The 12,314-nt window shown below is 41.9% G+C and overlaps 1 protein-coding gene across 1 annotated transcript; it reads right to left on the reverse strand.

The window, feature by feature from the left end:
- Window positions 1–207: 207 nt before the first annotated feature.
- Window positions 208–9,928, reverse strand: LOC144586480 (taste receptor type 2 member 41-like). Its single transcript, XM_078384779.1, has one exon. The coding sequence runs from the start codon at window positions 1,505–1,507 to the stop codon at window positions 500–502; it is 1,008 nt and encodes a 335-aa protein (XP_078240905.1). The 5' UTR covers window positions 1,508–9,928; the 3' UTR covers window positions 208–499.
- Between the last annotated feature and the right edge of the window lie 2,386 nt (window positions 9,929–12,314).

Raw genomic sequence — 12,314 nt, forward strand, 5'->3', positions numbered from 1 at the left:
AGTAGCTTCTCTTGTAGAGCTGTTTTTTTGTGTCTGTGTCTTTGTGTGAAAAATGGAACGGTTAAGGGTCATTACTGATGAAGAGCCTTTGACCAGGAAATTAATTTCCAAGGAATAATCAAAGTGTTAATCTCTGCCCCACGCCACTCCAGAACAAACCAAAACTCAAAATGAGCAGTGCCTTCAGGAAGGACAAAAAGGATGGGGGGAATCACAAAAGCTGTCATGGCTCTAGCCAAAGCAAGAGGAATATTTAATAGATTGTAAATAAAAATACTGATAAAATCAGTGACAAAGCTACATTACAGAAAACCAATGTCCACCTGGAAGAGCCTTAAGTTAAACACGGAGCCAGACTTTGCTGTGAACCAAAATTATTCTATATATTAGCCACAAAGAAGAAAATAAATATTTTGAGACTTAGTACAGTGAAGGTCCTTCTACGTTGAGGGAACTATTTTGGAGAAGCTGTCCCTTGTATTTTCCTGAAATTATTGGATCATTGTAGAATAATTTCTGTTTCAGAATACTGTTGCACACAGGGCAGAAATTGTAAGGCTGCTGACTTCAGTTTTGGACTACTTAGAATCAGGACAGAAGCATGTGCTGCAATGGCGACAAACTGAAATATCAGACAGAGAAAATATTGGTAAGTCCAGTTGGGAAATACTTGAGTTCTAACTATTACCACAACAGCAAAAAAGCAAACATTACTTAGAAGAAGGGAAAGCACTGCTCTGGCTGCCTTTAGATGAGCCTCCAGGTGAGGATTATGGAAAACAGATGAATGCTTTTCCAGATTGTGAGCATGCCTGAAAAGAGAGTTGAGAACTAGAACCAACGAGGACATGGACAGCACCAGAGGAACTGCACAACCCAAAATCATTATGAGAAGTTTGAAAGGCAATCTCATTAGTACCAGTACCTTTGAGGGCTTCTGATAGTTGCTTGTAAGGTTGACATTAGTGGGAAAGCTCATAGTTTGATTGTTCCAATCATTGGCCAGAATTCTTAGTGGAACTCTCTTAAAAGTCCGGAAGGCAACGAAAGTAGTCACCACAGAAGCAATCATGGAGGCAAGAAGAAACCAACGTACGAGTTTTGGAAAGTTCAGTTTCACTTTAAGTAAAAGTGGCTGCTTGAAGTTGACGATTTTCATGCAGTAGAATACACAGAGCCAGGCAGTCAGCCAGGAGCTTAAGAAACCTGTGGCAATGTCAAAGGTAAGTGTTAAATTTTGCACACTGTAGGCATTCCTGTAGAATTCACTCCAGACAAACGAGATGAAATAATCCATAATTACTGTGGTAGAGAAGCAAAAATTGGATATCCCCAGACTGGTAACAATTTCATCATTGGGCATCAGGCGTCTGCCTTTCATCCAACTGGCAAGATTCACAGCAGCTATGAACCCATTAGCGATGATGACCAAGAAATAAAGAATTCCTGACACAATGATGTACAAGATTTGGGGGAAAAGCAAAATATTTCTCCAAACACCAGACATAGTGGATGAATCTTGAAACAACGGTAATTCTGCGAACAGAAGATTTACGGAATATGGTTATCATCTGGCCCACTCTGACAGTAGTCAGAAATGAATCATTTATTGACTGAAAGGCAGGATTTGATTGATGCAAATGAGCTGAATGCTCTGGTTACTGTTTTTCTAAGTGACACACGAGAAGTGCATGCCACACAGATAATGTAATACAATCCTTCACCCTGTACTCTTATATTTTAATGTACTATACCTGGCAGTAAGGTATTGGAACCTTATTGGAAGCCGCCCAGAGTGGTCGACCAGACCAGATGGGCGGGATATAAATCAAATAAATAAAAAAATAATTAAAAAAGGCCCAGAGAACACAAAATGGTTTCCCTGGTGTTGAGAAGATTTGCATGGATTTGGGACTGCATCTGTACCTTATGATCCTAACTCAAATATACGCAGGCTGTGGGACAGGGTTAGGAATTGGCAGAATCCTCCTATGCTGGCAGAAATCTCTTCACGGGGCAGAAGTGTCCTTCTGCTGGACTACCTTCCTATTGCTCCGGAGCTTGCAGTCAGCAAGCCACTCTTTGACCTGGCAGGAAGGCTCATCGTCCTACCTCCTGCCAGGAGTGGCTAATTGACCGCAAGCTCCGGAGCAATAGGAAGGGAGCACAGAACCCGCAGCAGCAGCGGAAGGGTGAGACCCTCATTATGCCCACCTGTGGATGAATACCCCCCCCATCTCTATTCCTGGTTGCTGAGATTGTAGAACTGAATTCTGTGGATCACGCTTCTTGTCTGCAGCTTTTTCATGGGAATAGACTTCTCGGTAGGAGTGAGAAGGGGGAAATGTATGCAAGTTTCACTCCTGTATCTGCATAGTCACACTTCTTCCTGAATCAGAAATACAATACGATGGTACTGCTGATGGCTTCTTGAAGCTAACCATGCTGAATGGCCTGCCCCTTCCTGAATTCCCTTGGTGCATTATTATCCCCATAACATCACAGGAGAGAAGTTGGGGGATGTGTAAACATGGGAAAGGGCAACATGTCTCATGCTATATACTGAGTGGAAGTGCTACCAGAGGAGGCAGCTCAGGGAAACTAGGCTGTTGCCTCTGAGTGACCACCCCACTGTGGAGGCAGGGCTTTGAAGCACCAAACACCTGTTTGGGCAATAAATGGACTGATACAAGCCACCAAAATGGCAGTTTGTGCCCATCTCTAATCACTATGGAACTCCACTGACTGTTTTAGTTTCTTGCCCCACCTGCTTCAAATGTTACTGACAACACTGAGAAAACTTTACCTGGCTAATTACCCAGGTGGGGACAAGTTGCACTATCACGATGCAAACTGCAGAAGGATTGTTTTTCTGATTTTTCATAATAATTTTCATAATGCACGTTTGCTTTTATCAATTCGGAAGATTAGGCAAATGACTAATACCAATGTTGTTACAGCAAACACTTCTACAGGAGTTCAATAGAACAATAATGAAAATGATTGGCAGGGGAAAAAACCCAAGGATCAAAATGAAGACGGGTCAGCTTTGGTCTTCTAGACTGGAAAATTTATTATAGGGCTTGTGTACTGGTATGGATTAAGGAATGGATTACTCTGGATAATGAGAGACTGCTTAAATTGGTGAGAAATGATCTTCAACTAGGATGGCATGCTTTTATATGGTATCAAAAAGCTAAAGAGTAGAAAGTCTTCAATAACCATATGATAACAAATTATTTGTTAATGCATTTCAGCTGGACGTAGGTCATCGCTTGTAATCATCAGTCTTACTGAGTCCATTAAAGTAGGCTGTGCAAATGCTTCTAATGGTGACACCCAGCCCGGAATCCTGGCAAGCAGAGGTGGCAGCGAAGGTTTCTGAGAGTTGTAGTCCAAAAACATTAGGAGGTCTAAGGTTGGGGACCACTGCTGTAGACCATCTTGGCTGCTGCCATTGGTACTGTCAACATTCAGGCTGCCCTTTGCCATGTAAAGCTTGTCATCTTTTCTCCTGCTGGCAATCTGGATCTACGTCCTGGTGTCTTGGATCATGGATACAGAAGCACAATATCCCACATTCATAAATGGGAGGTTTTTGGAAGAATTACCTTTCCTGGCTTTTAAAAATGGAAGTGTACGTATACATACACTGCACATAATTCCAACAGCAATGTCTTTCATATAGAATTATCCAGTGCAATAGGATCCCAGAAAATGAACAGATGTTCTGTACTATGGTTGCTGGAGGAGCACAGAAACAAGAACAGCTGGAATGTGGCTGCAGTCCCTCTGAGCAAAAATATTTTGAAAGTCTCTTTTGGGACTTAATGAAAAGGTGAAGCAAAAGTGTGAGTAAGTGCAACACATACAATGGAGAATCACCCACAGCTTTAACCTCTCACGTAAACCAATGTTGCCATGCTCGCTCCACAGAAATGAAATGAGGAAATATTCAGGGCAATCTCCTTTCCCATATTGGGGAAATTTCTTTAGATCAATTTTTGAGAGATTTCCCTCACTAGAGTTGTTGTTGTTGTTGTTGTTGTTTTGAGCAGCTAATTCCAATTTTTTCATCTCTATTTGAAACTGCATTTCCCTTTTTCTGTTTTCTTGCTCAAATTCTCTTTGTCTGGCCTCAAATTTCCTTGATTTCTCTTCAGTTTTGGCTTTCTCTCTAATTTCCAGTTCCTTGAGCTCTACATCCTAAGCTTTCTCTCTTTCTTTAATTTCTAGTTCCCTGAGTTTGTATTCTCGTTCCAACTTATATTTTTTTAAAAAATCTTGGGAGCTTTGAATATTGTCTCTCTCTGAGGCAATCACCACAGGTTCCTCAGGTATTTGAGGGTCTCCATTTGCATTCCTATTCCCCTCAACCTCTTGAGGATCAGTTTCCTCCATTACTGGCTTTTTAGTTCTTTGGGGTGGCACAAATATGTACTTTCTTAATAAAAGGGACTGATTTCTATTGCTGAGTTATTCAGGTCTCTTTTTGGAACACTTTTACTGCTGTTTTCTTTTTCCAGTATTTTTCTGGGGTACTATGTAGCTCTCACTCGGCAGCTAATGATGGTTATACTTTATCTGGCACCACACAGGCCATTATATTTCTTGGTCCGAGACAATCTTCTTGCCTCCAGATACAAAACAATTCTCTACTAGGGACGTGGTGGTGCTGTGTGCTAAACCGCAGAAGCCTGTGCTGCAGGGTCAGAAGATCAGCAGTCGTAATATCGAATCCACGTGACGGAGTGAGCTCCCATCGCTTGTCCCAGCTCCCCCCAACCTAGCAGTTTGAAAGCATGTAAATGCGAGTAGATACCATGGAAGATTGTCTTCAGACAAAATGCTGGCTCTATGGCTTGGAAACGGGGATGAGCACCACCCCCTAGAGTCAAACACGACTGGACAAAAATTGTGAGTCATTATTCCATTAAATGGAAACCTTTTTGAAAGTCCATACTGTAGCGAACAGCCCTGCCCTCACCTGTCCGTTACAGCTGAGCAGTGGAGAAGGAGCCAATGAGTGGACGGAAGGCGGTGCCAAGGGAGGAGGGGTTTGGATATAAACACGGGTGTATGGAGTATGAAGAGAGATTCTGTTAGTGAGAGAGATTCTGGTAGTGAGAGACTGTGTGAAACTTAAGAGTGAACTAAGAGAGAGCTAGAGATCTGTGAGGACGCTGAATGGAACTGAGAGTTGATAGAGCTTTAAAGTTAAAGTAAAACTGATTCAGATTCAAGTGATTAGCAACCTGTGATTTACCTACTGTATATTAATCAGATGTTAACCTCCCTGATCAAATAAATGAGTTAAGTTTCAAAAGTACACATGTCTTCTTGAGTGAATGGTATTGGGACAGCAATATCTGGTTACAGCGAAGAAGGAAGAAGAGCGAGAACCTCATGAAGGCCTGGGGGAATAGGGGCTTCAGAGGAGATCGCCACATTAAGTGGTGACCAGCGGCGGGATACTATTTGATCCAGTAATGCCTTAGAACAGAAAGGTTCCTAGAGCATGAAAATATATTTTAGCCAGGGAATCTGAGTGAAAGGAGTGGGTAAACTTCCTAGGACTTTTTCAAGGGGAAAAAGTTTAGTGGGAAGGCTTCTAAACTCAGATTGGGGGACTAAGATAGGGACAGGCTCTGAGGAAACCATTTCTGGAGGGAGTTTACCTCAAGCAGAAACTGGGACCAGTTGGCTAGCTTGTCCTGAGCTCAAAGGATAGAGTTCTGAGGGGACAAAGTGGAGACCAAGGGCAGACAAGCTGAGTTGACTCAAATCAGCAAAAAACTGGGAAGAGTTAAAGCTGATATTTCTGGTTATTTGGTGCCTGAGGCAGGGAGAGAAACTTTGTCCCTTGTGAAAGGCCTGGCTGGGAGTCAGAGGCCTAAACACAGTATCTTACCAGTGGATGATTGCTGGGGAAGCAACTTTATAGCACAGACTCTCTCACTGAAAGGAAAAAAAGTGTATGTTTTAAATTTGGGGCTTGTAAATTGGAGAGGAAGCCTAAATAACTAAACATGCCTTCCACACGGGGTAAAAAGGCAGCAGAAGTGCCTGCTGAGATGGCAGTTGGCTCAGATCAAGAAAGGGAAAAAACTGAGGAAGAAATTACCTCAGAGAAAGAAATGGAGACCTCAAGGGGGGAGGACTCTATAGAATTCAGAAACTGGAAATTGGAGCAAGTACAGGAACTCAGGTTGAAACAAATGGAGCTAGAAAATAAGGCCAGATCTGAAGAAAGACAGCTAGAAATTAGACAGAGAGAAATGGATAGGAATTTAGAACTAGAAAAAGAAAAAATTGCCTTAGAAAAGGAAAAAGAAATGATTGCCTTAGAGAAGGAGAGAATGTCATTTGAAATTAAGAGGTTGGAGCTGGCAGCTCAAGCTAATAATAATAACAACAACAATGGCCGGCCTAATTCAGATGAGAGACATCTGTCCAAGGCAGACCTTAGAAGATTCCCAGTATTTAGGAAGGGTGATGACCCTGAGTCTTTTATGATTATGTTTGAGCACGCGTGTGAGGATTTGAAGTAAGGGGATCTGAACACATGATGGTGATGAGGTCTCAAATTAGTGGCGGCTTATCTGACATTTATGCAGAAATGCCAGTGGAATTAATAAAAGATTTTGATGAATATAAAAAGTTAGTTTTCGCTCGATATGGCATCAATGCTGAGCATTTGAGACAGAAGTTCAGGGCTCTGACAAAGAAACCTGAAGATTCCTACTCTCAGTTGGGGGCAAACTTGACCAGATATCTTGACAAATGGCTTCAACAGGAGGGAGTTGAGATTGTACAGGATATTAAAAACATCTTAGGACTTGAGCAGTTCTATTCACTTCTACCTGGAGAACTGAGGTACCTAGTGAGGGATAAAAAACCCAGAAATCTTCGAGAGTCGGGAGAAGCCGCTGATTTTATTTCACACATTCGAAATCCAAACTTTTCTGAGGTGAAAGTTGGAACGAAATCTTGGGAGGACACGAAAAGAAATCCCAGAGGGCAGTTTAAGACCCAACAGACGGTTGGGGGCCATTTTGTAGGCAAGCCCTCAGATCATAACCAGATCAGAAACAAGGATTGGGAAGGAAAGGGAGTTAAAGGCTCTAGTAATGATCAAATGAACTTTCTAACTTGCCTTCATTGTGGGGAGAAGGGCCACTTCTCAGCCCAGTGTAGTAAGAACAGAGAAGTTGGGCCACAAAAGGGAAATTTGCCTAACCCTAAGGCTGTATACTGTTTACAGCAGGACCAAGTTACCACCAAGAGGAAGGAACTGGGAGCCATGACAACCCAGGCTAATCTCCCTACAAAAGCTGAGAACAGAGAACCAGATCAACTTCCAGAGGCTGAAATTCTGCATTGTTATTTGATTAAAACGAACCAAGAACTCTTTAAAACTTCTGATGATAATATTTTTGTTAATAACATTAAATTTATGGCTCTGAAGGACTCATGCTCTCAAGTAACCTTATACCATCCTGACATAGTCCCTCAGGAATGCATTTTGAAAGGGGAAAGCATGACAGTTAAGGGGATTGGAGAAGCAGCTGTTATTCTGCCAGTAGCTGAAATACCCATCAGATATCAAGGTTGGGAAGGGAAATGGAGATCAAGAATAGCTGTGCAATTGCCAGCGGCGGTTTTAATTGGGATTGACCTCGCTGAGCATGTGAAGAGAGTTTTAGTGCCAACTCGGTCCCAGAAGGAAAATGAAAGGACAGCTGAGGAAAAAGATGAAATTCCTGTGGAGATAATGAGAGACAATGATGACCCAGCTGAGTTAATACAAATTAGAAATCCCCAAAACAATACATTTACACAGGAACAAAAAGCAGATTCCACGCTGCAACGCTGCTTTGAAAAAGTTACTGAAGAACCATTAGCCCCTGAAAGACCTGAAAGGTACCTTATAGAGAAGGACCTATTATGCAAGAAGATCTTAGTGAATCCCAGGAAGGGAGGGGAAAATCTTCAGAAGCAATTAGTGGTTCCTTTAAAATATCGACAGAAAATAATGGAAAGGAGGCACTCAGACATCTTTTCTGCTCATTAAGGCATTACCAGAACTAAACAAAGAATATCCCAGAATTTTCACTGGCCTGAAATGGGGACGCAGATAAAAGAATTTTGTCAGAAGTGTGATGTGTTTCAAAGGCAAGGGAATAGCAACGATAAGACTAAAGCAAAGCTATGCCCTTTACCAATTATTTCTACCCCGTTCCAACGCGTTGGTCTGGACATCGTAGGACCATTGCCCAGAGTTACCCAGAGGGGGAACCGATTTATTTTAACAATTATTGATTATGTCACACGGTACCCTGAGGCCGTCCCTCTGAGAAATATTGAAACTCATACTGTGGCTGATGCCTTGCTTAGTTATATGAGCCATATGGGGTTCGCGACTGAAATAGTTACAGACTTGGGATCATCTTTTACATCTAAGCTCATGCAAAGATTGTGGCAATTTTGTGGAATTAAGCATGTAACTTCCACACCCTATTACCCGCAAACTAATGGCCTTGCGGAGAAATTCAATGGAACCCTCATGCGTATGATTAGGGCATACTCTGCAGAGAATCCCTACAATTGGGATCAGAAATTACAACTTATACTATATGCTTATAGGTCTGTACCCCAAGAAAGCACTGGGTTCAGTCCTTTTGAGTTATTGTTTGGGAGAAAAGTAAGGGGACCCCTTGACTTGCTCAAACAAAGTTGGGAGAAAATAGAAGGATCTGATCCTAAAAATGTGATTTTATATTTAGACCACCTAATGAACACTCTAAAGAAAAATTTAGAGCTGGCTGCTATAAATTTACAGGGGCAGCAAAAGAAACAAAAAGTCTGGTATGATAAAGCCAGTGAAAGAACTTTAAATCCCGGAGATGAGATGCTAATGCTGAGACCTCTCAAAGGGAATAAATTACAACTAAATTGGGCAGGACCATTCAGGGTAATTTCCAAAATGAATGAAATTAATTATGTCATCAAGGAGGATGGAGAACCAGGCAGGAGAGTGGTCCATATAAACATGATCAAGCCTTACTATAGGAAGGAAAACACTGTTCGGTTTGCAATGAAAGAAGCAGACAATGAAAAACATAATTTACCATATTGGGAAGGGAGGGAGAAAGCCAAATTTAACCCTGAAGATGTCAGAGTTAGTCCTTTACTTTCCCCTGAGCAACAAAACGAAGTGAGGGCCTTGGTAATGAAATACCAACAGGTCTTCTCCAGCAAACCAGGGTTATCCAAGGGAGTGGTGCACAAAATTGATACTGGGGATGCACCCTCACAAGCGGTTACTCCTTATACTGTAGAGTTACTGGGCCATATGTCACTAAGGTTTGCAAGGAGCTGGACAAAATGCTGAAGGAGAACATCATTGTTCCTTCATCCAGTCCATGGGCTGCTCCTATAGTGCTTGTAGACAAGCCGGATGGCAGCATCCGATTTTGCGTAGACTATAGGAAGCTGAATCATGTAACCAAGCCGGATGCATATCCGATGCCCAGATTAGACAACCTAATAGAGACCATAGGGAGATGTCAATTCATATCCTGCCTAGATCTAACGAAAGGGTTTTGGCAAGTGGGGCTAGACCCCAACGATCAGGAAAAGACAGCATTCTGTAGCCCTTTTGGATTATATGAGTTCTGTGTCCTGAGTTTTGGACTGAGAAACTCACCAGCGACATTTCAGAGACTCATGGACCAAATGCTGCAAGGGCTTAGCAACTTCACAGTGGCTTACATCAATGATATAGGGATCTTTAGTCATACATGGAAAGATCACCTGTATCACCTGGAAACAGTGCTGCAGAGAGTGAAAGCAGCAGGGCTAACAGTGAAAGCTAGCAAATGCCAGCTGGGTAGCCCCGAATTGAAATATTTAGGCCATATAGTAGGGGGAGGGAGAATTAAACCCCTAGAAGCCAAAATTGAAGCTATTAGCAACTGGCCTAAACCCACCAGCAAGAAAAAGATCAGACCAGTCTTAAGAACTCCAGATTTCCAGCGCGAGTTCACCATCTTCACCGATGCATCCAACATAACGTTAGGAGCCGTGCTGAGCCAGAAGGACAACGATTGAGAACTTCATCCCGTGGCGTACCTGAGCAAAAAGCTACAGGGGGGGGCGAAAGACATCTTTGTACCATTGAAAAAGAGTGTCTTGCAATTGTGTATTCTCTTCAGAAACTCAAGCCATATATATGGGGTAGACATTTCGTTCTGTGTACTGACCATTCCCCATTATTATGGTTGAGAACCATAAAAGCAAACAACAGCAAATTGATGAGATGGGCCTTGATTCTTCAGGACTTTGATTTCGAGGTACGTGTAATTAAAAGGACTCATAATGGTGCTACAGATGCCCTTTCAAGATGACCTGAAGACTGAATAAGAAATAAAAGGACTTTGGTAAAATGGCAAATGCTATGGAATGTTTAATTGCACCTCGTTAAATGTTGTATGCTGTGTGTTATATAAAAAAAGTATGTAAGTATTTTAAGTGTTATGTCATGTTGTTAAGTAAGCACATGTATAGGTGATTGAAGTGGTGAGTAATGTAGTTGATCTAGTAACGGAATTACAAAGGTAATGTATAGCATGCAAAAAAAAGTTGTTGAATTATTACTTATGTTCAAAGGTGGTAAGTTTTGATTGCAGTGTTCTGTAATGGATGATTTACTACTATAAAGCTCCTCGTTGTTAATGAGAGTAAAGCACTATAGCTTTTACCCTATGAAACAACTTTTTAAGGGGGGAGGTATGTAGCGAACAGCCCTGCCCTCACCTGTCCATTACACCTGAGCAGTGGAGAAGGAGCCAATGAGTGGACGGAAGGCGGTGCCAAGGGGGGAGGGGTTTGGATATAAAGATGGGTATATGGAGTATGAAGAGAGATTCTGTTAGTGAGAGAGATTCTGGTAGTGAGAGACTGTGTGAAACTTAAGAGTGAACTAAGAGTGAGCTAGAGATCTGTGAGGACGCTGAATGGAATAGAGAGTTGGTAGAGCTTTAAAGTTAAAGTAAAACTGATTCAGATTCAAGTGATTAGCAACCTGTGATTTACCTACTGTATATTAATCAGATGTTAACCTCCCTGATCAAATAAGTGAGTTAAGTTTCCAAAGCACACATGTCTCCTTGAATGAATGGTATTGAGACAGCAATACCTGGTGGCAGCAAAGAAGGAAGAAGAGTGAGAACCTCGTGAAGGCCTGAGCTCCCGTCGCTTGTCCCAGCTCCCGCAAACCTAGTGGTTCGAAAGCATGTAAATGCGAGTAGATAAATAGGGACCACCTTGGTGGGCATTCCGTGTCTAAGTCGCACTGGCCATGTGACCACATAAGATTGTCTTCGGACAAAACGCTGGCTCTGTGGCTTGGAAACGGGGATGAGCACCGCCCCCTAGAGTCGAACATGACTGGACAAAAATTGTCAAGGGGAACCTTTACCTTTACCTAAGGTTTCTACTCAGGATTTATAGGACAAAAGAGGCTAACTCAGAAGATCTGGTCTGACAGAAAGGACAGGTGCAGATGGAGTAGGTCACCACAGTATCCTTATAAAAATTTCCTTTAGCATTTGTGAATCATCATTCCATTAAATGGAAACCTTTTGAAAGTCCAGACAGACACTGGTGGACCGGGAGTTACCCATACTTAGATCAGAACCACTGAAAACAATGGGACTTGAGTTAGAGAAAACTTTGCTCACTATTAACTTATACCCCATTGCTTTCAACAGTTTTTTCTCAGCATAGCTAGATCTCTTCTTTATATTTAGAGTCACTGTATATCTTTGATTTTACTGTATCTTCTGTCCAGATTAACACTTTACACAACAGATCATTTTTCGTGACAAATTGACTGTCAGTATTGCACCCCATCAGTTTTTATTTCCCAAAATAGCTTGTACAGTGGTGCCCCACATAGCGACGATAATCCGTTCCGCAAAAAATCCATCGCTATGCGGATTCGTCGTTAACCGAGGCGCTTGTTAAATGAGGCACCACTGTATATATTTCTCATTCACATATATTCTTCTCAGATTATTGAAAAAGAAAAGATGTATTTAAAAGCAATGTAAAGTCATTTGGGCAATCTCAGGTGATTCCCAGTCTATGGCCTGGAACAGATAAGGTATGATTTCTTCCTGTTGATCCTGGTTGGTTGTGAAGGAGACTCAAGCTTTACAGAATTCCTTTAAAAAGCTACTTCCTTTCAGAAGATCCTTTAAGAAATCTACATTTGCAGTAGCTTCTCTTGTAGAGCTGTTTTTTTGTGT

Source organism: Pogona vitticeps, chromosome 2 (assembly GCF_051106095.1).
Source record: "Pogona vitticeps strain Pit_001003342236 chromosome 2, PviZW2.1, whole genome shotgun sequence".
NCBI lineage: Eukaryota > Metazoa > Chordata > Lepidosauria > Squamata > Agamidae > Pogona > Pogona vitticeps.